Source organism: Diabrotica virgifera, chromosome 3, assembly GCF_917563875.1.
Source record: "Diabrotica virgifera virgifera chromosome 3, PGI_DIABVI_V3a".
Classification (NCBI taxonomy): domain Eukaryota; kingdom Metazoa; phylum Arthropoda; class Insecta; order Coleoptera; family Chrysomelidae; genus Diabrotica; species Diabrotica virgifera.
This window is the reverse complement of record NC_065445.1, coordinates 22,839,833-22,867,687: the sequence shown is the minus strand read 5'-3', so window position 1 is coordinate 22,867,687 and position 27,855 is coordinate 22,839,833. Positions and strand designations below refer to the sequence as shown.

The 27,855-nt window shown below is 33.5% G+C and overlaps 1 protein-coding gene across 1 annotated transcript; it reads left to right on the top strand.

The window, feature by feature from the left end:
- Nucleotides 1-24,837, top strand: LOC114329809 (armadillo repeat-containing protein 8). The gene is made up of 8 exons (XM_050646370.1): nt 1-200; nt 260-1,078; nt 2,826-2,992; nt 8,462-8,682; nt 10,357-10,628; nt 11,862-12,128; nt 14,003-14,145; nt 24,554-24,837. Exons 1-8 carry the CDS (start codon nt 165-167, stop codon nt 24,588-24,590), a joined length of 1,962 nt encoding a protein of 653 aa, XP_050502327.1. The 5' UTR covers nt 1-164; the 3' UTR covers nt 24,591-24,837.
- The last annotated feature ends 3,018 nt before the right edge of the window (nt 24,838-27,855 follow it).

The window sequence follows — 27,855 nt, the reverse complement described above, 5'->3', positions numbered from 1 at the left end:
CGAGTCGGCAACAATGACATTTCTTGTCAAAATACAGAATCTGCGTTTGTCAGGAATTTAACTTGCAAAAATAATTCTTAAATACTAAAGTTATATATGTTAATGTGTGTTGTGTTGGATACCGAAGGGTATTACGCTTTTTAAAGTATTAATGTGTACGTGCGATGCTAACAGAAATGCAAGTTTTCACAGCATTTATGGTAAGAGGTAATCCTAACCTACATACCTGGGAAAAACTAATTTTATCCCTTTCTTTCAGAATGTTGAGTGTACTCGGTCGTATATCGATGATTTGTACTCGAAGGATCCTTCCAAGTGTCTCGCATCTATTGTCTGTATTAAAAATTCAGTGATTGGCTCGAACCGCCAAAAGGAAAGTGTTATAGCCCAAGGAATAGTACCAAGGCTTCTATTTCTGTTGAGAGACAAAGGCACGAAGACAAATGTGCGTATTGAAGCAGCTGTAACGATTGGATCTCTTGCCAAAGGTACTGAAGACCATGTAGAACTTCTTATCAATTCTGGAACTAGTCAAATTCTGTTAGAAGTACTTGAAGAAAACGAGCCCAGATTAATAGATGCGTGTCTGTGTTGTCTACGTACATTGTCCCAGCATTCCATCTCGTCCGATGTCAAATATAATGTAAAAAATCTACAGAAGTTACTAAGTTTCGCTGGTCCCAAAGATACCCTCCAGCGCCAATCATGTGTTGCCAATATTATAACGTCTGCATGTCGAGGACCTGCTGAACAAAATATTTTATGCTCGATAGGAGCTCCTGCAACTTTAGCCTCTCTACTGTCTGTCCAAAACTATTCCGTTACTATACCTATTGTAACCTGTCTAGCTACGATGTGTTTTAATAATTCTGTGGTAGCTGGTGTTATAGTGAATACTAGTTGTAAGGGGATCAGAATTCCAGATTATCTTGAAATACTCATATCTAGAGATAGACCTATTGATATGCAGCTTGGGGCTGCTAAATGTCTTACAAATTTGTATAGAGCTGGGGCCATATCAGCATATGATCCAATCATTACCTATAGAACCCTTCCATGTCTAGTACGATTGTGCCAGGTAAGTTATACAAAAAAATATATTACAACTAACAAACTATGTACATAGGCGTAACCAGGATGATCCTAAGGGGGGGTTACAACTACTGGAAGGTCTCTGAGGGCTATGGTGTTAAGCGTATAGAGCTCAAAGTACATCCCAATGGGGGGGGGGGGTTACAACCCCCAAAACCCCCCCTGGTTACGCCTATGACTATGTATAGTAGTAGACTGAGAATTTGGCTAGAAAATTTAAACCGAAAATAACAAAATTCAGTTTGGCAACAATGTGTGAAAACCATGTCTTCTCAGATATCAACAGGACAGTAATTTAGTCCAGACAAATTAATATACTTTTTTACCAACACAAATGAGATGTTTTAACCAAATAATGTTTGAATTCGTTCCACTAACTTGCTTTTTTTGTACTTAAAAGTAGAAAAAAAAGTTTAATTTGTCTTGAATAATATTTATTGTCTAATAATTTTAACTTTACTAATATGCAAGTGTTTACATTAGTTCTAAAATGACTAATTTACAACTTGATAAAATACTAAGTGCTTAGCGTTAGGGCGGCTACTTGAATTTCTTAAACATATATATCGCACCCTGAGATGACAAGTGTCGTATCTTCCAAAAAACCAAGTTACGAGATAAACAAACTTTAAAGATTGCCACGGTTGCAGTAATTTTAATATCGGGTATAAGGTTAACCTTATAACTAACCTTAGAATTACTGGAACCATGGCAAGGTAACCTTATACCGGATATTAAAATTACTGGAACCGTGGCAATCTTTAAAGGTAGATTATCTCATAACTTGGTTTTGGAAGATACAACACTTGTCATCTCAGGGTGCGATATACCAAACATTGATACCACCACTTTTTTGCGCATTCTGACCAAATTTCGTTTTTTCTGTAACAGGTTTTATAAACAATATCTTAACAACATAATATGTACTATATTTAAAGTTTTTGTGAAGTGGTGGTTACATAATTAATAGGAACCATTTTTCAAATACTATTTGAAGCATTGTGTTGTTGAAATTTAATCTTATATCTGAGAATAAACACTTAACATATAGAGATATATCATTTATAATGAACTTTGCTTAAAATTTATTGTAATATTTATGAAGGGTAGAATTCACAGGTGTGGCCCATTTAGGTAATGTTTGGGGAAAAAAGCCTACAAGAAGGGGGCGATGTTGTAAAGTCACATACACCTGATTGCGTCCCTGTATATTGGAGTGAATTTTGGACTTTTTGACGGTCGGACTCAAAAGGTTCCCTGTTTTTGAGAATAGTTTGTTCCCATTATATAGGCAAGCAGGAGTGGGCTCTTGTATTGGTATTGGTGATTCTACGCATCAGTGTGAATTCTTCTAGGTGATCCAAATATTTAATTATCTGTAACTGAGTTTTTCAGTTAAATAAAGTTATTTAAACCACATCGTATTTCACTTAATCTCTGAACCCACAGAACAATGTAACAATATGAAATTGATCTTTACATCCTGAACATTAAAATGAAGTTTTTGGCATAATTAACACTTCCAGGGCTTTTCAAAGCAATGGTCATTATATAAAATCAACTGTAAAAGTCATGTTAGGTGAAACTTACTCTCAATCTGAAATTAAACCCAAATATGTACCTTAAACATGGACGTGATTGAAAGATTAAAACTGTCTCAGCAAGTATCATGGATCTTCTTTTTTTTTTAATTAGAACTAGCCCAACAATAAATAACATCTAGGTTATTTTAGATTGAACATCAAGAAACTCATCGAGCTGCAGCAGCAGATACTTTGGCTTATTTGACAGAGGTTGACAGCAATCTTCAGCAGGTGGCAGCTATCAGTAACCAGTTAGTTAGTGCTCTAGTCGATCTATTGAAATGTCCCAGTGTTGCTGCTCGTGGAGCTGCTTTCAGGTATAAACATTTTTTATTCATACACAAAAAAACAATTTGTACTTTTATTGTTATTTAAAATTAACTTTTAACACATTATATTTATGTAAGGACTAGTGATTTTACCTGCCGCCATCCAATGGGGAATCCAATCAATTGCCATCTATTATTACTATATTTTATCATACACTGCTGTCAGAGAAAACGGGCACCCCAAAAAATGGGTCATTTTTGATGTATTGTATCTCCTAAACCCATTGTCCGATTTAAGGCTATGGGTACATAGTTCACAAATATTTTACGTGTATCCCTACTTTTTCTGTCTTTACACGGCAAATTACGTGTAGTAAAATTCACACTGGTGTGGATATGTAAACATTACTAGAATGTCATTCTACTTGAAAATGTCATAATTAATTTAAAGAGATGGCTTTTGAATGTTCTTGGATAACTGTTATTTTTATAATTGCAAATTATTAATTCAGTTAATAAATGTGATAATTTTTTCACTAACTATGTTTTCAGTGATTGTATTAATTTATTTGTACAACAAAAACTAATAATCAATCGAGAAAAGAGGAAAAGTGTTAAAGTGATTTTTTAATATGTTGTTATTTTGGAACGCTTACAATTTTGAACATCTCTAACAACAAAATACTTGGATCACAGGATATATCTGATGTACATATTTTCTGCTTGGATCTTCCACAAATAATACACAATAAATAACTTTTTATTAAGTTCACGTCTTAAATCAATTATTTATCAAATACACTATATATCAATAATATTTAATCAATTTCTCAAAATATTCCCGATGCAATGTCAAATATTTAAAATTGTCACTGATTGTCAGTGTCTGACTGACAATATATGCTGACAATATTATATTCGGTTGAGTGCGTTGTAAGACAAAGACAGATTTGGAAAATATTACCACAGCATTGTGTTCATTTTTTTCAAATCCTGAAAAAACCAATAAATATTTTTGAAAAATTTAAACACAGAATGAAAGACTAAATTATTACCGAGGGCCGAAAGTCCCTTAGAATAAATAAAAAGTTTATTTTGAATGAGATATTTGAAATTAAAAATCACACTAAATTTTCTCTTAGTTTTTTCACCCCTGTAACTTATTAAAATAAACATTATAGAAGTTCTCAGGGACTTTCTGCCCTCGCTAATAACGTAATCTTTCATTGTGCGTTTAAATTTTTCAAAAATACTTATTAGTTTTCACAGGATTCGAAAAAAATGAATCCCCATTTGAATAGCATTGCAGCCGAAAATACGTACCGATCCTCTTAAGTAATTGTTTTAATATGTTATAGCCTTATTCTTTATCAATATCGCTATAATAATATTGTTGCTACACCGGTAAATTTTCATTGTGTACCAGGTGTATGAATCAAACTGTTTTTTTCTTAAAGTTCGCAATACCCTGTGGAATATTTTAGCATTTATAAAATACTGAAATTAAAACCCAACTATAGTCTCAGGTTTCCTTAACATTTCGTTTTTTGATTCATTCGTTTATGTGGAATAATACAAAAGTTAGGTACTTTAGCAACTGGCCATGTTCTTCATCAGTACAGGGTGTTTCTAAATAAGTGCAACAAACTTTAAGGGGTAATTCTGCATTAAAAAATAATGACAGTTTGCTTTATAATCGTATGTCCGCAAATGCTTCGTTTCCAAGATACAGGATGTTGAATTTTTTCTTACAAACTGACGATTTATTTATTGCTTTAAAACCGGTTGAGATAGGCAAATGAAGTTTGGTGGGTTTTAAGACGTAGTTATTGCACATTTTTTGACATACAGTTAATAATTTTATATTCACCATTGGCATGCATACAGGTAATATGATCGGTCAGAGTAGCCCTATGCGCGCCAATGTTGAATATAAAATTCTTAATTGCATGTCAAAAAATGCGCAATAACTATCTCTTAAAACCTACCAAATTTCATTTGCATATCTCAACCGGTTTTAGGACAATAAATAAATCACAGCTTGTAAGAAAACATTCAACATCCCATATCTCGGAAACGAAGCATTTGCGGACATATGTTTATAAAGCAAACAGTCATTATTTTTTCATGCAGAATTACCCCTTAAAGTTTGTCGCATTTATTTAGAAACAATTAAGTATTTTCTATGGGAAATAAGCCACAATTTTACTAAAAAATTAATTTATTAACGTTTCGAAGCCCAAATCAGGTTTCGTTGTCAAAATACAAAATACTATTAAAATAAACAAAAATGTTGTTGCTAAGTAAAAAAAATTCTTCTAATAATTTATTTAATCTGACTCATTTATATTGGCAATTCAGAGGTATATTATACATTTTAAAGTAGAAGACTTTAAAATGATATCGCCAATATTTATGAGTTGCGTTCCTGGGACAACTTTACTAAAAGATAGTTCATTCGATTACATGAAATCAATTCCAACTCAAGAATATTCGTCGCAAAAAAATCATAGCATGTGATCTGTCTTTAAAAAGACAACCAAATGCAACGATGATAGTAAAATTCTCGATATTTAGAAACACCCTGTATTGATGAAGAACATGGCTAGTTATTAAAGTACCTAACTTTTGTATTATCCAACATAAGCGAATGAATCAAAAAATATAATGTTACAAAAACCTGAAGCTGTAGTTGGGTTTTAATTTCAGTATTTTATAAATGCTAGAATATTCCACAGGGTGTTGCAATTGAAAAAAAAAACAGTTTGATTCGTACACCTGGTATACAATGAAAACAATATTATTACAGCGGTATTGTTAAAGAACAGGGCTAAAACATATAAAAAATTACTTAAATCGGACAACAGGTTTAGGAGATACGAGACATCCAAAATGAGCCACTTTTTGGGGTGCCCGTTTTCTCTGACGCGCAGTGTATATCACTCCAGTTTTTTCTGGCTTTCTCCTATTTTATCGTGTCTCCATCTAATTATTCCTGACTTCCTCCTTTCTTATCATATCACGGGAGCGAAACCATTCACACACATTAACGGGAGTAAATCCATGCACACACATTAAATTGTGGAAAGAGCTAAAAATCACTACAGAACATGAGACATGCATAAATTGTAGAGTAGCGGGGCAAAGTGATCTAAGTGCCAAAACACATTTTATTGGGAAAACACAAAAAACCGTTTTTGAATCAAATTTATTGTCGTAAATCGTTTATTTAAAAATAAAAACTGTTAAATTAAGTCATTTTAAATATTAAACATGCTTCAAATATAACACATATTACAAAAAATGAAAATGATAAAGTGCTTAAACTGTCAAAATGTTTAAAAAATATTGTTTATTGTCATCATCGAGAAATTGCAACATTGCAGTAATGTCTTTCTTTTTAGATTCTTTTAAAGGTAAGGAATTTGGAAGAGAAGACAGTGTAGCATTTTTGATGGTAGTGGCAGTAATGCCAGGTTTTAGGACTATACAACTTTCCCACGGTGCTAAATCACTGTAACTTTTCTTGTACATGACGGTCCCAGGGTTGTTCTTTGAAACTCTAATCCAAACAGCTGTAGAAATTCCAAGTTTGGCTGTATTCAGAAACGCGGAAGAGGCTGCATCAAAATCAAAAAACGTTTTCTCGTCACCCATGTTCAGAACTTTGTAAGGACGTGAAGGTCTTGCTGTGACTATCGCCTTCATAACATCCTGCATATTAATTAGCTTGCATTGTCTTGCTCTTTTTTCGATTAAAGCAAAATCCCGATCTGAAGCTGAGAACGAATGACCTGATACAAGAAACTTATGATCAATCGTTTCAAAAACTTCATGGCAGACAAGAAAAATGTACAAGAACAAAAGCATTCTGTTTTTCAACTGACCTGCACAGTTATCACTCCAAACGCACAGATTTTTTTTGTATGTATTGAGTAGTCCACAGTTTAGTGTTTGTAAAAGGCAAGATGCCATTTGGTTGCCTCCTCTTCCTGATTGCCCCTCATGCCAAATACACATCGATCCATCATCTGTATCAGCCACGTGAATACCAAAGTTGTAACCAGATATTTGGCGGGAATAGTACATACTACTGTGAGTTAGTTTGGGTAACGAAAAAACTTTCTGCAAATCCATTGTTATGGTGCACGTGTCACTTACTGGCAAAGTGCTTCGTATAAAGTCGCTTTTTATAGATGCGAAAACAGCTTCTACTTGGCGGTGATGTAACTCAAGTTTTGTTGTCCCTGTTTTCTTGGTTGCTGGGTCAGAACTTTTGGTTGATATGCTCAGTTGATCGCATGTTTTGCAAGTATCCACTCGTGGTCGACGGAAGGATAGGTTCGGAAAATCCTTCAAAAAAACACTTCGGTAAAACTTGTGTGAAATATGAGTACAAGGATTCTTTTCTTGAAATGCCCTGAAAAGCCTATGCACATTCAGATCAGAGCTCAAATACTCTTTGTCCGACTTAAGTCGGTTGTAATGACTGACATCTCTAGGGAAGCTATTAATATGTTGTTTCACTAAACGACGATCATGGACAGTGAATTTAAACATTTTTGCACCACCTCGCTTGTCTGTGTAAGTGTAATCCCCACTTTTTTTCTTCTTGACAATGGTTGTAATCCTTTGGGGATTAACAGCAAAAATCTTCATGAATGTCTGTTTACAAACTTTTTGTAAACCTCTCTTACCATCAGGAACAGTGTAACTCATAGTGCATTGGCGTCGGCTCTCTGAATCATCATCGTAAGTACCATGACGACGTCGTGTCACCGGAAGTATCTGAATCAGTCCCATAAGATAACTACCCTGTTCATTTAAATCCAGTGAATAGTAGGACTCATGGAGTTGCATCTTCTCTATTCCAGTCAGTTCCTTACAATAGCTGTTCTTACATTTGCATTCAATCTGAAAACAAAAAAAGCAAAATATAAGGTTACATTGCAAATATTGGTTTTTGTTGCTAACGTCATTATTGCACACATACTCGAAAATAAAAATTAATACTAACCTCGTTTTTAGGTTTACGTCTTGCCGGAACTAGTTTTTTAAATTTATCGGTAGTGTACGAATTTCCACTAACTCGTGCCTCACTCTGTATTTTTCTCTTACGTTTTTTGTTTTTAACTGTTTCATCACGACGAAATGCTTGTTCATTCATTATTTCATGCAAAATAGGAATTTTAACCTTAAAACGACACGTTCCCGAACGTTTATAAGCAACTACTGACATGGAACAATACTAATAAAGAAGCATGGCACTTAGAACAGTTTGGCCGGACACGTTCGAAGGACATACCGCTAGCTTGATCATGCAGTCAATTTTTAAATTAGGTAACAGTAGAATAGGGACTTAAATCACAGTGGGGCTATTGGCGATGGCACATAGAACACTTTGAGTGGAAAAAGTGATTTTTTGATTTTTTGGCACTTAGATCACTTTGCCCCGTCACTCTACAATTGGCCATGTACTAATTATTAGTTTTTATATAACATGTTTTTTGTATATAGGGCATTTGCTTCTTTGGGAGCCAATGACGAGGACATCAGAAAAAGGATCATCGACACCAAATGTTTGATGGATCGTGTTGTGGATGGATTAGGAGATGACAATAAAGAAATAAGGTTAGCAGCTGTAAGATGTTTACACTCTTTGAGCAGGTCAGTCCAGCAGTTGCGGACAACTTTTCAAGATCATTCAGTGTGGAGACCATTAATGACTTTACTAACAGGTAAATATTTCACATTTGATATTTTACTCTGTTTCTGTGTGATGTAATTATAGGAGGGTGCCTTTTGTCGGAAAAGGTCGATTTAATATCCACAAGCTAAAACTTGTTTTAATCTCCACCATGACAATGCACCGGCTCACACCTCTGCTGTCGCCATGGCCAAATTGGTCGAACTTTGCTACGAACTGCTGTACCTACCATTGTATTCTCCAGATTTGACCCTGTATGACTTCTTTTTGTTTCCACAGAAGCCTACTTTGCAGACCTTGAGAAAACATATTTTTCAGATGGGTTAAAGGAGACGGAGCGTCAACTGTATTGAGCTAAAAGGAGACTGCATTCAGAAATAAATCACAACTTTTCCAAAATTTTCATTTTTCTTTTGTAGGCTAAGTACTTATCAGACCGCCCTAGTAGTGATGTTGAAAAAGTAACTATTCGTTACAAAGTACTCGTTACTTACGAATACCGAAAGTAACGATTACTGTACAGAGGTAAATCGTTACTTTGATTACTTTGATTACTCTGATTACTTCGTACCAATCGTATCAGAGCGAGTACCTATTTTGATTTTGAGTATTGTATATACTCGGTTGATATCGGAGTCGGACCGGTATTCCACGAGTGTTCGGTATCAGTACAGTTAACTAAAATTTTATCTATGAAAGGCGAAGGCTATGAAGAGTTTTACAGGATTACAGGGCGCTGAGAAGTAGCTGAAACAGAGGGAGGTATGTCATTTAACAAAGCATGTACCCAGAAACAGATGTCTATACGATTTGTCGAGGTAGATAATTCACAGAATTTCACAGATGTTAGTTCTTTTGAAAATAAAAATGCAACACATTATATTTTAATAATAAATACACACTATTCTTATCAGGCCTAGAAAAAAAATAGCTTAGATTGACCGGAAAATATGTAAAAATGATAATATTTCTAGACTATGATCATCAACTTTAATTTTACATGTAGGTATGGCATTGTTTTTATTAGCCAAGGGCATTTAACACTAAAAACACAGGAATAAATCTATTTTTAAATATGGTAGGTACATAGAGACTTGCAACTTTTTGCATTGTATTTAGGATTAGCATGACGTCTGGAAAAAAACTACAATACAAAAATAGGTGGAAATGCATTATTACATTTTTAAAACGCATCGAAAAATGCATAAACATGTTAAAATCAGTATATTAAGGGCCAGATTTTCATATTTCGGGGTATTTGGGGTCACTGAACATGAATTTGCAATCAGAACCGACCTCCGAAGCACCTGGGTGCCCAGGGTTACTGCTAGGGTATGTACGTCATCTAGAGTTTCAAGGGTTTGTTTTTTGGCACTTAATTGATGCAAACAGATTACTAGAGATTACTGATATTGTGGAGCAGCAATGACAGAACAATTACATATCATTTAATTTCTATCCATTAAATAGATCGGTGAAGGTCGTTATATTGGATCTAATACTTATACGAAATACTGAGAAATGCGATTCTCGATATGATTACCGGTACTCAAATACAAAAGTAACAAAAGTAATCAAAGTAACGAATACTTTAAACGATTACTTTATACAAAAGTAACGATTCGTAACGAATACTCGAAAGTAACTATAATCAACATCACTACGTCCTAGTATATGTTGATGACGTTATTGTATTATTTTCCAGATTCTCCATGCAATGAACTCCTGACGGCTGCTTCGTCCGCTCTCTGTAATTTGCTGCTGGAATTCTCGCCCGCTAAAGAACCTATGATTCAACAAGGAGTCGTCCAATTACTAGCCACTATTACTTCACAGTCGGACCCAAGTCTTCGGCTGAATGGTGTTTGGGCATTGATGAATCTTGCATTTCAAGCAGAACAGAGGCTAAAATCACAAATTTTACAAACATTGGGGACAGATCAAATTTTTAGGCTGCTAGCTGATCCTGATACAAAGGTAAATAAATTTCATCTTTTACATCTTATTGGTTTTGCTATTATAACATTGTATCACATATCATCCTATTAGAGGTAAAACTCACTAAGTGCACTTTTTTGAGATTGTGACATTTTCATCAATTTGAACTCAATACGGTACTGCCCAGCCCTGGAGAAGTCAACTGGGGCTCTAACCATTCTAATTGCTGAGATAATTTATGGTACAATTCACTAAGTGCATTATTGTGAATTCCGGTGTCACGGCAAAACTCATTAAAACTTATTATTGCACTTAGTGAATTTTTCCTTACAGTCTGGAGTGCAATGTTGCGAATTTCGGTTTCAGGGTAAAACTCATTAAAACTTATTATTGCACTAAGTGAATTTTTCCTTACAATCTGGAATGCCGAATGGGTACTTAGTAATCTTTCAAACAATACATTAGATAACATAACGTATTTTGCGCGACTACTATTAAGCAGGAGACTGATGTGTTATATGGTATCGTTGAAACTGTTCATTATATTTGTGTGCATTATCTGTTCGGCGATTGATTAACGAAACATGAGCTTAAAGTTCTTATTTAAAGACTTATTTAAAGTTGCATTAAAAAAAATCCAATATTCAAGTCAGGTGAATTTAAAAAACAATTTGTACCTTTAAATCGATTTTTCGCCACTTTTTGAAAAGTGTAGTTAGTGAGTTTTACCTCTAATAGGACGATATGCATTCTATCTTTTTTGGGGAAATTAACATGTTAAATAGTGGTTATATTAAATTGGTGCAGCATACGTTGTAAACCATCTTCACTTTGAGAGATTAGTATTGCAACGTCCGCATAGCAGATTATTTTAAGTTGTTTTTCTCCCATTTGGTATCCTCTTTTAGTTCTTACATTTTTATTATTTCATCCACGATGAGGGTTGAACAATAAAGGACTCGAGGAATACCTTTGTCTTATCCCATTGCCAGCTTCAATTGGGTCAGTTAGTTAATCTTCTACTTTTACTTTTATAGTGTTGTTCTAGTAGATGTTTTCAATCTTTTTAATTATTCCTAGAGCTAAAGGTACCTCTCTTTGAGTATAGCAAATCGATAATGTCCTTTAATTTGACCCTGTCAAATGCTTTCTTAAGGTCCACGAAACATAAATATGCCGATTTGTTGTATTCTAACTAGATAAGAGACTGCTGATTTATATAAATGAAGCAATAATTTTGACGTACAGTAAAAAACAATGTAACTTTTTTAGGTGTTAATGAAAACTTTGGGACTTTTAAGAAACTTAGTATCTCCACGTACCCACACAGATATGATGATGGCATTGCACGGTCCACAGATAATGCAAGGTGTCGTTTTGGTTTTGGAAGGACCACATCCACCCGATGTCAAAGAACAAGCTCTCTGTATTCTAGGAAACATCGCAGACGGGGAAAGAGCCAGAGACCATATAATGTCTAACGAGGATGTACTCAAAAAGTTAATCGATTATATGATACATCCAGCACCATGTTTACAGGTAACTATTTTTACTCGATTTTAACCAATTCGCTATATTAATTAATCTACGAGGGCCATTCGTAAAGTAAGGTTCCCTTAATTTTAAAAGATAGACAACTTTATTTTTCTTCTAAGTGTTATACATACTTTAAAGCTTAAAACTTAGGCTATTTTTCTGCATAATCACGGTTTCTTTCCAAACGGTTTTGCAGACGATGCTTTAACTTTTCTATCCCCACGTTATAGAATTCTACCGCTAATCCTTTGAGGAATCGAGTAACGTCTTCCTTGACTTCATCATCGGTACTGAAGCGTAAACCACCCACGTGCTCCTTTAATGTTGGGAATAAGTGATAATCACTTGGTGCTAGATCTGGACTATAGGGGGGATATTATATCACAACAGTCTAGCCAAAATATCACAGCAGTTGTTCAGTTTGATGTGAGACATGAGGTCGAGCATGTCATGGAGAAGTCTAATACCACTGGAATATCGTCTTCGCCGACGGTTCTGGATCGCACATCTAAGTCTTTTTAATGTTTCGCAATATCTGTCGCAGTTAACTGTTGTTCCATGAGACAAAAACATGTTTCTTCGCCTGTATAGGATGCAGTCCAAAAGCTCTTTCTTGTGGCTTCCTCCAAATCAGGCGAGACTCGTTACTATCTGGCACTTGGTCGTAAGGCGCATGCGCACACAGACAGTATGTAGTTCGTTGCTAATCTTTCAAGATATGTATGTATCAGCGCTGTCAGCGCAAATAAGTAAAAGGATATATTAGTGTTTTTAGTAAATGTATTATTTATTATAATTTTTGTGTCTTTGGATTTGTCTTTCTCGGGAATAAGATATTTTATAATAATAGTAAGTATATTTAAAGTATTTTTGTATACTTCGCTTGGTCTATTAAATTTGTCAGTATGTATGAGAAATCTTGTAACCTGCCAAAGCAAAGGAATATAGCTCAGTGGTAGAGCGTGTGAACCGGAGATCGAGAGGTCCCGGGTTCAAATCCCGGACGATTCATATCTTTTTTTTAATTTTGGTATCGTTTTAATAAAAAATTTTTAAAAGTTAGTTTAATATTTAAATAAAATACAGATAACCTGTGAAGTATATTTATTTCTTTGAAATTATATAATAGAAGTATAACTTCTTACGTGCGTACAAAGTACACACATATTCTTTTTTTTTTTTGAAGTTTTAAGTATGTTTCGTCTTTCATTTTCTTTTTATCCAATGGCGTCCCCCAAGCATTTGAGTTTCTATTATATTTAAAATCTATTACCAACCCACACCCCTAGGTCTCTGAAGACTTAGAGCTACCGAGGCACTCCGAAAAGTTACGTAGCACCAAGTATAGATATTTTTATGTTTGTTTAATTTGTCGTGTTACATATTATTTTTTGCCTTTGTTATCCATAGGCGTGCTACATTTAATGGTGCCCGAAACGCTGGTGCTACAAACGAAGGCCAACAGTTTCCTTATTGGTAGTTTTGAGATCTCGTATGTGTATGGCAGTCCCTTCTTCCATTTCGCACTTTCTGCACCATAGTTCATTCACCTTATCTAGTTTGTATAGCTGGTTTCTGATCAATTAATATCTTTGTGGTGTGGAAAGAGTCAGGAATACGCAAAGCAAGGTCGTTAATGGTGAACCCCCATGGTCCATCTTCGAAAGCTGCTAGACAAGCACCCGACATTGAGCAATGCAGCTAGGCGAGAGTGGTGGGTAAGACAGAGGGAGAGTTGATGCCTAAGGCAGTGTTGCCCGATTTCTCCCAGCACGTCGTATTCTTTCTCAGCGACATAGGGACCTTTTTTACGAATTACCCTCGTAATATTTGTGCTTTGTTCCTAAGATTTTATATTTTTTAATATGTTTTTACAGGAATCTGCCGTTTTTTGTATAAACAATTTAACGAGGTTGGGAGAACCAAACGCCCTAGAAAGACAAAATCGCTTGAAAGAACTTGGAGTGGTCAATATTTTGCAGCAGTTATTAAGTACAACTGATACGATACTATATAATAGGTAAATTGTTATTTATAACAGTAAATGTAACAGAATTGTAACTAGAAGGAATTCAGATAGAATTACACAATTTAGATCTAATTTAAACCTAAAATGTGGTATGATGGTTGGCCGTCTAGATCGAAATTATAGGCCTCATAAGTATGATTAAATCCATTTCCTATGAAAAAACGGATTTTCAAGCTCACTCAATCCTATAATACCTTCAGTTATCATATTTGACCTTGGATGCATCAGCCACTACTTGACAATGAGCAATATTTTTACTTTTTCGAAAATTTTGGGGGGGAGGTCTACCGATTTCCCCCAAATTTTAGTATGTTGTTGTCCTACAAGAAAAATGGCTCTCTGAATTTTTTCAGATTTTTTTGAGCTCAGGCGGCCGTTTTGTGAGCCTTAAAAAAACCAAAAAATAACAATTTTAACACTTTTTGAAGAATTTTTTTCAAGGGTCTCTCTTCACAGAAAATCATTTTGAAAACGTCATACTTTATCTACTAATGTCTACTTTTAACTTGAATTTTTTCAACTCTTGTCAAACGTCAAGGCGCCATTTTGGTAAAAATTAAAGTAGACCCACCTTGTAGCCAAAATGACCATATTCAAACAGCTATAAAACAGCTTTTAAGTAACGCAGCTATACTTAGGTAGTAACTAGTCGAAAGATCTAAAAAACGTCTATAATTTTGTTTTATAAAGTTTTTTTCGTGCTTCACAACTTTTCCAGCTACGGTCGTTTAAAAAGTGCTCTTTTTACAAAAAACGCGTATTTTCGCATTTTCAAAGAGGTGCAACTTTTTTCTGCCAACTTCGAATTGCACAAAAAAATTTTTGACGGTAGTTTTTACCATATATTATAAGCTCCCAAAGGAATTTTTTTGGCTATTTGCTTTTAAATCCTTCGTCTGAACCTCTAAAAAATCGCGAATTTTGATACCTTTGTGAGCTAATATACCTTAACCTGTTGACCTACCCCGCTAAAGCAGGGGCTATTTATCCCCTCCATACATCATGAATTGTGAAAGTAGAAAAAAAACACCTTTATTTTAAGCTCTGAAAGAAGTTCCTACCGTTTACGAAACCAAAGTTATGACAATTTTAAGATTTAATTAAAGTGAATGTATAGTCGATATTGTGAGGCCGTTCCTGTATGAAAAAATTAATTACTGTTTTTGGCTCCGGAAAATATTTTCTTAGGTTTTTTTTTGGATCATTCTAAACAAAAAAGGTCTCTTCTCATTTTTCTCTAAAGTTGATAGTTTTCGAGTTAAAAGTGGTGTAAAACTAAAAAATGCGAAAATACGCATTTTCTAGGCTTGAAAATTCATAATGTACATTGCAATTTTTTAGGTTGCTAACTGCCTACATTGAAGTTTAAATACTCAGTTTTAAGATTCTGGTGAGAAATCTGGCCTTGTTTTAATATAGACCGTTGTTTTTTAATTATTTATTATTATGAGAATGGGAGCGGCGGCTTAATACATGAGGAGACGCGAATAATTAACAATTAAAAAACAACGCTCTGTATTAAAATAGGCCTCCATTTTTTACCAGAATCTTAAAACTGAATATTTAATCTTCAATTTAGGCACTTGTCAACCTCAAAAATGATAACTTACTTATATAAGTTTCCAAGCCTCGAAAATACAAATTTTCGCCTTTTTTAGAATTAAATCTATTTTTAGAGGTTCAATCGAAGGATCTAAAAGCAAATAGCCAAAGAAATTTCCTTAGAAGCTTATAATATATGTCAAAAACTACCATCAAAAAAAATTTTGTGCAATTCGAAGATGGCAGAAAAAATTTGCACCTCTTTGAAAATGCGAAAATACGCGTTTTTTGTAAAAAGAGCACTTTTTAAACGAACGTAGCTTGAAAAGTTGTGAAGCACGAAAAAAACTTTATAAAACAAAATTATAGACGTTTTTTAGATCTTTCGACTAGTTACTACCTAAGTATAGCTGCGTTACTTAAAAGCTGTTTTATAGCTGTTTGAATATGGTCAATTTTGCTAAAAGGTGGGTATACTTTAATTTTTACCAAAATGGCGCCTTGACATTTGACAAGAGTTGAAAAAATTCAAGTTAAAAGTAGACATTAGTAGATAAAGTATGACGTTTTCAAAATGATTTTCTGTGAAGAGACCCTTGAAAAAAATTCTTCAAAAAGTGTTAAAATTGTTATTTTTTTGGTTTTTTAAGGCTCACAAAATGGCCGCCTAAGCTCAAAAAAATCTGAAAAAATTCAGAAGGCCATTTTTCTTGTAGGACAACATACTAAAATTTGGGGGAAATCGGTAGACCTCGCCCCAAAATTTTCGAAAAAGTAAAAATATTGCTCCAATATATTTCAAACTCATGTTTAGTGATCAAAATCGGTTAACCCGTTTGGAAGTTATCGAGCACCAAAAGGATTAAAATTAAAATCCATTTAACAATTATCGTCGAAATGGTCTAGTTGTAGTGGTTACGACGCTAAATTTTACAAGTGCCAGCCATTCCAGTATTTTTTTTTCAATCTATTCTGAATAGAAAAAAAATCTAGTGTACATTCTGTGCACACAAAGAATTATATTTAAAAAAATTGGGATGGCTGGGTATGTACTCGGATTGCCCTATAACAAGTTTAGTGTCGTAACCACTAGATCATTTGGGCGATAATGCGATAAAGGCGGCCATTTATGACGCTTAACGTATAATCGAGAAACATTACATTCAAGTTCATACATTTAATTTATAAAAAACTTTTAAAATTCTAGTTCTATTTTGAAAGATTTTTCCATTCTATTTGCTAAATTTGGAGTAAAACGTGCCACAAAAGAGCTTCAAAATCAAACTGTATCAAAATTACACTTGTGACGCGATTTACTTCAAATTTAGCAAATATTATGGAAAAATCTTTCAAAATAAAACTAGAATTTTATTTTCCATCAAAATGAAAATACATTTTTGGGCCACGTAATATTTATATCAGCTATTTTGTAGCTAGAATATTGTGTGCGCCACTCATTGTTACGGCGTTTAGCGGTTTTTTATTCTTGTATTTTAGACCAGGACGGATCTGTTTTGAGGTGGATGTGAGAGGTGGCATTCGGATTTTTGCAGATAAAGTTAGTTGACAACTTCATTAATTGTAATTGACTTATGCTCGTTCTCAAATATGCCCGGAACAGTAGTAAAAAAATATAATATATATAATTTATAAAATAATAAAATATTTAAAAATTTCGATAAACATCGAATTTTTTATACTTTCCTTGCTTATAACTTTAAAACGATTCATTTTGGAACAAAGTCGTAGAAAAATAAAATAAAGATAATTAAATTTTGTATGACATACGACGCATACGACTGATTAAAAATGTCTTAAATTATTACCCTTTCTGCAAAATAGCAATAAATACAAAATAAGGGTGCAAAATAAGCCTGTTTTTAAACCACTTTGGTTGGACTTAGAACCTTTGTAATTCGCTTAAAAAAAATTTATAACATACTTAAACCGTCCACCAAATTTCATTAAAATCGACCCAATAGATTTTGCATAATAATTTTGCAATCTAAATTTTTTTTAAAACTTTCGAATTTTTTAAGAACTTTCTGAACAAAAAGTAGACCATTTAAAAGTTTTCTATTTTTTTGAAGTTATACTTCTTTAGGCGCGATGAGAGTGAAATTTAATATGCGCGAATTCATCAAAAATCTTGTTCCCCGGCGCAGACGCATTATATCTTTGCTCTGATTGGGTGTTCAAATGACATGACAATAATAATTGTTCAGTATGGAGGTTATGATAAACAAATATTGTATATTAGTTTTCATTGTTGTGAGGACACAGACAAAAGCAAGTTTATAATTGTAGTAACTTTTTAAATAATTTTTAAAAGCAACAGGTACAGCTGGTTCCTAAAAAAACTGATACGACTCTTAGTAAGATTTGATCATTTTGAGCAGTGTATGATTGGTCTGACATTATATTATATTTATTATGACATACAAATAATAAAATAAACAAACAAACAGCCATTGTTTGAGGTTGAAGTTATCTGACAAATTTTAAGATTTGGCAGTGACAGTGACAGTATGTAAATAATAGGTATTTATCCTTCAAAATATAATAAATTAAATATAATTAAACTCATATTCATTATATCACACCTCATCAAAAGCTTTTTACAAGAACATAGTCAGCGATTTTGATATGGCTTAGAGCCAGAATACATCAAGATCGCCTAAAAATCGTGCTGGTAATTGCCTTGCAGCGAGACCAAAAACAAAAAGAAGAAGAAGAAGAAAGTACACTGCTCAATTTTCTACAAAATACGCTTTAAGAGTCGTATCAGTTTTTTTTGGAACCAGCTGTACGTACTTAATTGTAAATGTTTCAGTATTGTAATAAAAAATTACATAGGTACTTGCCTATTTGAAAAATGTATGTACCTACCTACTAGTAGGTAATGTTTTGATTTACATAATTTGATTATCAACAAAATTTCTACCACTCTTCATATAATATACCTATTGTTTTCTTACTCTATGTTTTGTTGTACACTCAACTCCCGATTAACCGTAATCGGAATAACCGTGATGCGGCTTAACCGGGACGTGTTTCAGAAAAAATACGTAAAATTAAATGCAGTTGGAGACGGCCTGTGAAGCTCAGTAGGCGAGTCACTCATCTCCAGCCGGCAGCCGGGCACTCTCAAGGTCATAGACGCCTCCCCTCATATCCCTCCCGATACGTCGACACACTCTCACCCGCGCGCCCCGCCCACCCCACAATCAGTACAGCAGTGGAGTGTGACACAGAGTGTGCGTACGATGGCTACCGCTACTAAGCGTAAAAGTGTTGTTTTGACGATCCAACAAAAGTTGGACATTGTTCAAATATTGAACGTGGATCCACGGTTAAACAGATGTGTAACCAGTACAATGTTCGCGATAGCACAGTGCGTGATATTTTAAAAAATAAAGATAAACTCGTAAATTTTACATGTTCCTCGGACACGAATTTTGGAATGGCCAATCGGAAAACCATGAAAAAATCAAAGTTTGACGAATTTGATCAGTGCATGCTAAAGTGGTTTTCGCAACAACGCGCACAGGGAACTCCGGTGTCAGGACCGATTTGCATGACGAAAGCAAAGTTTTTTTTTAAGCTCTCGGCATGGAAGGGGACTGGACGCATCATCTGGTTGGTTCACACGATTCAAACAGAGACACGGAATCCGGGATGTTTCTACAAAAGGAGGAATTTTAAGTGGTGACATTGACGCTGCTAATCAGTTTAAAGTGGAATTTCAAAAATTTGTGGAGGACGAGGGACTATTGCATGAACAAATTTACAACGCAGATGAATCGGGGTTGTACTGGAAATGTCTACCCACCCGGACTCTAGCATTTAAAAAGGAGCGTAATACACCGGGATACAAAGCTTCGAAAGAGCGCATAACAATTATGACCTGCGCTAACGCAACTGGGAAACATAAATTGCCCTTACTTGTGATCGGAAAAGCAAAGAAACCTAGATCTTTTAAGGGCACTGAGGCCAAAAATTTACCGGTAGACTATTTTCATCAAAAGGCTGCTTGGATGAATTGCGAAATATTTAAATCTTGGTTTGACTCCAAATTTATACCGGAGGTAAAAAAACACTTAAAAGCTAATGGTATTCCTCAGAAAGCTGTACTTCTCTTGGACAACGCATCTTCCCATCCTAGTGCAACAACTTTAAGATCACCTGATGGAAAAATCTTCGTGAAATATATGCCTCCCAATGTTATGGCAATGATACAACCAATGGACCAAGGCGTTATTTCTTCTCTGAAACGTAACTATCGCTCAGCTATCCTTCAGAAAAGAATAGAAGAAGGGAACGACCTCAATAGCTTTTGGAAATACTTCACAATCTTAGATGCCATCTACGAAGTACGATCTGTTTGGGAAAAAACCAAACCGCTTACTATTGTACGATCTTGGAAAAAAATCATGCCCGACATTTGTGAAGACGATGACTTTCTAGGATTTGATGAGACTGATTTTGTTAAAAATATCACTGAAGCTATAAAAGATGTGCCAGGAGGAGAGGAAGTGGACGGAGAAAATATACTGCAGTGGTTGGATTGTGATGCGGAAGATCAAGGGTATGAGCAGCTGACAGATGAGCAGATTGTAAACAAGATAACAGGTGGAGTTGGGGTGGACGAGAGTGAAAGTGATGAGGAGGGAGGGTCACGCGATCAACAACAAACAACTGTGTCGCACAGTGGTGCAGTGCTGCATTGGCGAGTGTGGAACAGCTGCTTGAGTACGTTGAGAGTCAAGAAGATGCTCCAATCGCAGACAAAATTGTGTTATGAAACATGAGAAGTAGAATCAAAAAGAGATGTTTCTCTATTCAAAAACAGAAAACTGTTACGGATTATTTTCAACGAAAGTAATTCACGCTAGTTTGTACCTTGTAAATATTTTTTTTACATATTTGAAAGTATGTACTGTTATTGTTCATATTCTTGGTATTTACAGTAACGTGTTTTATTGTGTTACAATATGTATGTGTGTTATTCATGTGATTCTTGTCAAATACAACATTCAGGTATGTTTTAATGCAATATAAATACGTTAATTACACCATTTAATAGTGTTTTGCATTTTAATACCCTTTCCTGTTAAATTTATAGTATTTTGCGGATTAACCGCGATTTTACGTATCCGGGAAGCCTTAACCCTACTTTATCCCGGTTAATCGGGAGTTGAGTGTATTTTAATATTTTAATTCCCTTTGTGAACACACACACATACAAAAATCAAACTAATTTGATTAAATTCAGAACTGTCAAACAGTAAAACGTTCAGTTAGCCTACCTTAGTCTAAGGACGCGGGTTCGAATCCCAATGCAAGTTTTTATTTTTTTTTTATACATTTTATGATTGTGAATATATTTGTTATATAATTTTTTTCAGAAAATGCGTATTTAGTTAAAATTTTTGCCAACAATTATTGTTCAGAAATCATTTCTTTGGTGCATTTTTCAATGTGTTTGTGTGTGTTTTATTCTTTTATATTTTTAATTTTTGGTATTATTTTAATAATTTATTATTTAAATAAAATATAAATAAACCGTTTAAAGTACATATATTAATTTCTTTGGAATCATATAATAGAAGTATAACTTCTTACGTGGGTACAATACACACATTTTTTTTACATATAAACAGGCACTTTACCTATCTAATGCACTTTGCAGCATTAAAATCGGATTATTTAAGCAGCCTCAGCAATGTTTTAAAGTTATAAACAATTTTTGGCTTATGAACAAATTAGTGCTGCCGCCAGGAGGGGGTGCAACGGCCTCCTTTATTTAGATGGACTTACCCAAGTTTTTTTTTATGTATTTTGACCAGTAGAATACGAATTTTTTGGGTAACAGGTGATCCGGATGTCGATAAGATTGTTATAAACAAAGAACTTGAGGAATTACATAACATCGATTTTTTGCAAAATAAAACTTTTTTTTGCATTTCTTGGGTCATTGTAAGCAAAAAATGTTCTTATAAGTTTTTTGGTAGGATGCATAGTTTTCGAGATAAACGCGGTTGAACTTTCAAAAAATCGAAAAATGGCAATTTTTCAACCCGAATAATTTGATTAAAAAATAAAATAGCAATTCTTCTGACAGCATTTGAAAGTTTAAGTCAAATTATACCGGTTTTTAGTCCGTTTTTTAACGGTAAAATATTGCAAAACCTCTAAATTTTAAAGAACCGCTTGGATTGACATAAAATTTGGCACACACATAGCTAACAAGTCAAAGAAAAAAAGTGATATTTTGCCGATATGTGCTTTTGCCCTGGGGGTGGTTTTCACCCCCTCTTGGGGGTAAAACAATATTCGTCCAAAGTCAGGAAATGGATAAACTGGCTAATTTTAAGTAACTTTTGTTCTGTAGATTTTTTCACTAAGTCAATACTTTTCGAGTTATTTGGCAGTGAATATGTTCATTTTTTCAACAAAATAACCACGCTTTTAGACGGTTTTTCGCAAATAACTCAAATAGTAAGTATTTTGGCAAAAAAACATTCGTAGCAAAAATATAGCCTGTAAAAAATTTAAAAAAATAGTGTACACATCATGTCTCTACACGTACTAGAAGCAGAGTTATAGCTAATCAAAAATAGGTTCATATTCGTCAAATTCCAAATGGAATACTTTAACGTGAAATAACCAAAAATGAAGCACATTTCGGGGAAAACTCATTAAAACTTATTTAAAGTGCTTAAGAAAAGCTTCATTTTTGTTTTATAAAAAAAATTTCCAGCATCAAAATTAAACAAGTTACGCTCAAAATAAAGTTAGTCTCTCTTGGTTTTGGTAAAAAAATCGAGAAAATCACCCCCTAATTAGTATCTTAAATGAACTTAATCGTTACGACTTCACAAGTTTCTTGACTCGTGTATATATTGTTTATATGATCTGTAAGTTTCATCGGTTCAAAGTCCTTATTATTGAAAGGGCTGTAGTTAAAAGGGGTTGAGCGAGTCACTGATCACGAATGTATGCAAATTTAGAAACACCAAATCTTACTCAATTTTTGTCTATCAGAAAAACAAAAAAAATACATGATATTCAGAAAAGCAAATCTGACTTTTTTGTTTTTCGAGATTTTTGGTATCACTAACAATTTTTAAGTTATTTTGAAAAAAAGGATATTATTCAAAATTTAAATTTTTAAAAATTTTACTTTGAAACCCAATTTTTTCAAAAATAAGCACTTTGAATCGATGAAACTTACAGATCATATAAACACAACATAAGTAAAATAATTTGTGGAGCCGTAACGATTAATTTCATTTAAGTTGCTAATTAGGGGTTGGTCTTCCCGATTTTTTTTTGCAAAAGCAAAAAGCACCAACTTTATTTTGAGCGTAACTTGCTTAAATTTAATGCTAGAAACTTTTTGTAAAAACAGAAATAAATCTTTTTTAAACACTTTAAAAAAGTTATAATGGGTTTTCCCTAAAAAGTGCTTAATTTTTTGAATATTTCACATCGAAATATTCTATTTGAAATTTGGTGAATATGAATCTATTTTTAATTGGCTATAACTCTGGTTCTACGATGAGATCCAGAGACCTAACGCGTACACTATTTTTTTTACTTTTTATAGGCTATATTTTTGCTAAGAACGTTTTTTTCGTCAAAATACTTACTTTTTGAGTTATTTGCGAAAAACCGTCTAAAAATGTGGTTATTTTGTTGAAAAATGAACATATTCACTCGCAAATAACTCGAAAAGTGTTGACTTGGCGAAAAAGCTCTATGGAACAAAAGTTACTTAAAATTAGTCAGTTTACCAATTTCCGGACTTATTTTGGACATATATTTTTTCACCCCCAAAAGGGGGTGAAAGTCACCCCCAGGGCAAAAGCACACATCGGCACAATATCACTTTTTTTCTTTGACATGTAAGCTATACGCATGCCAAATTTCATGTCAATCCAAGCGGTTCTTTAAATTTTAGAGCAAAAACCGTGAAAGAATGGACTAGTTTTGATTATTTGCATTGCTAAAATTTAATTTTTAAACAAAGCTATTCGTTTATAAGCCAAAAAATTGTTTATAATTTTAAAACATTGCTGAGACCCCTTAAATAATTCCATTTTAATTCTGTAGAGTGTATTAGATAGGTAGAGCGCCTCTTTGTATGTAAATAATTAGCCAACTTCTAATGGTCTACTTTTTGTTCAGAAAATTTTTAAAAAATTTAAACTTTAAAAAAAAATTTAGATGGCAAATTTATTATGCAAAATCTATTAAGTCGATGTTAATGAAATTTGGTAGACGGTTAGTAAGTATGTTATAGAAATTTTCTAAGCGAATTACTAAGGTTCTAAGTGCCACCAAAGTAATTAAAAAACATTGAAAAACAACAGGCTTATTTTGCCCTCCTATTTTGTATTTATTGCTATATTGCAGAAAGGGTAATACTTTAAGACATTTTTAACGAGTCGTATATCATACAAAATTCAATTATCTTCATTTTATTTCTCTACGACTTTGTTCCAAAACGAATCGTTTTAAAGTTATAAGCAAATAAAGTAGAAAAAAAAATCGATGTTTTTCGAAATTTTTAAATATTTTAATTTTTTTATTAATGTTCCGGGCATGTTTGAGAAGGAGCATAAGTCAATTATTATTACTGAAGGTGTCACCTAACATTATCTGCAAAAATCCACTATCTCTCATATCCAAAAATGACGTTTTTTCACAGATCAGCCCTGGTCTATTTTTATACAAAAAAAAAAATCAGGTCAGAGAGTTAAAGTTTAAGAATTTCATTCCAAAGAATAATTTAAAATCTGAGCTTTATATAGTCCATAGAAAAAGCTAATTACTATTTTTTGTTTTTCAGAGTCAAATCTGCTTTAAGCCAGTTCGCAGACGTGTGATTCCCTTAAGTTAAAATTCTCTCTTGCACATAAAAAACCCTTTACGTAATTTATTGTGATTTTAATGTAGACTGAGTATGTATTTAAATAAAAAAAATGTATGTACTTTAAGTCCTACAATTCATAATTTAAAAAAAAATAGTACCTTATTATTGTTTCAGTTATTTTGTGTTACAGTTTTAATGCACACAAATTACATTGTGTTAACACTAGATCTGAATTTTATTAAACGACTCTTATAAAGAGATTTATTTGGTTTTTTTCTATTAGTTTTTCACTCATAATATAATAAGGCCTTCCAAATCTAACTTTTGAGGTAATAGGTAGCAAAAGGATAGAGCCTATGTACTGAGATAATTATCTAGGAATCCAACTAGACACGTCTAATATTTACAAAGCACCTGATAAAAGTTGTCCATGGAGCAGAAGAGAGAACCGCGGTATTAATAAAAATTATGCCGAACATTGGCGGTCCAATGCTCTCAAAAGAAGAATGTACCTAGTAATGATTGTGTATATTCCAACAGTATGCGTGGTCAATCTACATCCCACCATGGAATAACTAAAAGAGAAAGAGATGGTCAGTCAACGGTATAAATGCAGGTTAACGACGAAGAACAGTTAAGTCTTGCGGCGTTAAGGTCTAGGCTCCCTAGTGTACTGAACTGGTAAGCCAATCTGGGCTTCGACGGATCGAGTCGGAGCCTGCCGGGGCGAAGAAACTCTGTATTGAAGAGACGCTTCGCTCGTAATTCAACAAAATCCGTGTAGTGAAACGGTTGCTTTTATCTCCGGCCTGGAGTCGTAAGGGTATCTGTGTGTGTAGTCGTTGATTCTTTGGTTTGGTATGTGGTTAAACCGGACTGAGGTATAACATTTCCGAGATTGCGTGCGTGACTGAGGTATAACGTGGTTGAGAGTCTGTGCGTAATTGCTTTTTGCATTACATTAATATTGTTATTGCATTTTCTTTTGATAGTAGTAAATACAATTTTCTGTTGCAGACGTCCGCTAAGGGGGTGGAACATTTTAGTTTTATTTAATTATATATTTTAATTTTAGTCTGTATCTATATAAATATCCTCATTATATTTATTTATCTTGAGCGTGTGTTTTACCGAGTCTGTTGTCCAAAAAGGACTAACCATTACCACCTTCAAAATACAAGTTGTACATTCTACCTTCTTATACAGCGCCCCGGACTACTACGACTACCCTGCAAGGCATAACGGGTATGCTCCCCATTCACTTCCTAGTTAAAGAAAGAGAAAGACTATATACAGGGTGTTTCATTGCGAAACGGAAATACTTTAATGGTAAATATAGGTCACAGAGCCGGTTCTAGATATACATTTTTTGCCCTATCGACTGTTATAACCTAGTTACAGGGTGTTTTATCGATTTTGCCCATTTCTTTCCCAAGCCATAACTTTAGAACCACCCTGTATATATTCTTTTAATATCTGGTACACATGTGTCTCATTCAAAACCCAAACGACGGACATCCTAACCATAAGAAAAATCCAGGTACGGATTAACCAAAAATTATAAAGTAATTGTGACCTTAAAACAACACGCTGTATATTCAAATTTTGAAAATCTGTTTGCATATTTGAAAAGAGCACAAAAAAGTAAGTTTCGGCCAGACAATTTTATGACTTTAATTTTGAAATAATGTTGAATTTTTTAAGAACTCTGACATTAAAAAGCAGATATTAACTTTTAGTTATAAATTAATAAAGTGAATGAATAAATAGTCATTTTAAAAATAATCAATACTTATTTACCACATTGAAACGAACCAATTACTAATCACAAGAAAAATCCAGGTCCGGATTAACAAAAAAATTGTGACCTTGAAACAACACCCTGTATATTGAAATTTTGTTTGCGTATTTTAAAAGCGCACAAAAACTGCGTAAAAGGTGCATGTCAAATTTTTGCGCAGATAATTTAATTACAGCAATTTTGAAATCATATTGATTAATTCTGTCAAGGTGACACGAAGCTGCCGAAAAATGAAGAACAATCCCAATGTAATTAGAAAATCGATTCTAAATATTTTAAAACAAGCAAGGAAACGCATCGAACAAAATGGCGGACATTTTGAGCAACTGTATAGTTCAAATATTTTTAATTTATGTTAAGTTGTTGAATTGTTTAAACGATTTTTTTTTATTAGATATAGCTGTTTTTTTTAATTCTTTACTAAATCATTAAAATATCCCAATTCTCGGAATTCTAATTTTTAATGATGTGCATACAGCTACAAATACAGAGAATCCATGAAGCCAGCGTAGTAAATAAGTATTTTTAAAATAAGTATTGATTCATTAACATTAAATTATTAAAAGTTAATAATACCTTGCTCTTAGAGTTCTTTAAAATATCAATATATGTAATTTCAAAATTGATGTAATTAAATTAAATCAACGGCGCAAAAAATTAAAATGAACCTTTAATCACAGTTTTTTATGGTCTTTTAAAATGCGCAGACAAATTGTCGAAATTTCAATATACAGGGTGTTGGTTCAAGGTCACAATTACTTTAAATTTTTTTGTTAATCCGGACCTGGATTTTTCTTGTCATTAGTAATTGGGTCGTTCCAATGTGGTAAATAAGTATTGATTATTTTTAAAATGAGTATTTATTCATTAACTTTAATAATTTATAACTAAAAGTTAATAATACCTGCTTTTTAATGAGTTCTTAAAAAATTCAATATAATTTCAAAATTAAAGTCATAAAATTGTCTGGCCGAAAAACTGAAGCGAACCATTAAACTTACTTTTTTGTGCTCTTTTCAAATGTGCAAACAGATTTTCAAAATTTGAATATAAAGGGTGTTATTTTAATGTCACAATTACTTTATAATTTTTTTTTAATCCGGCCCTGGATGTCGTTTGGGTTTTGAATGAGACATGTGTACCAAATATTAAAAAAATATACAGGGTGGTTCTAAAATTATGGCTTAAGAAAAAAATGGGCAAAATCGATAAAATATCCTGTAACTCGGTTATAAAAGTCGGTAGGGCAAAAAATGTAGTATATCTAGAACCGGCTCGGTGAGCCCTATTTACCGTTAAAGTATTTCCGTTTCCCAATGAAACACCCTGTATAATAGCTTTCCATATAGCAGCTTTCTTCGACTAACATCACTTTCTGTGATACATATGTTTCTACTTCTTTCTGTTATTTTTTTTTTTGGAATAGGTATAAGGAATGTAGTAAATAATGTTTATAAGGTACAAAAAAAGGCAAACG

Coding starts and splice junctions, on each gene's coding strand:
- LOC114329809 (XM_050646370.1), top strand. CDS start 165: ATGCTAACAGAAATGCAAGTTTTCACAGCATTTATG. Junction 2,993..8,461: donor GCTCGTGGAGCTGCTTTCAG/GTATAAACATTT, acceptor TTTTGTATATAG/GGCATTTGCTTCTTTGGGAG. Junction 12,129..14,002: donor ATCCAGCACCATGTTTACAG/GTAACTATTTTT, acceptor ATGTTTTTACAG/GAATCTGCCGTTTTTTGTAT.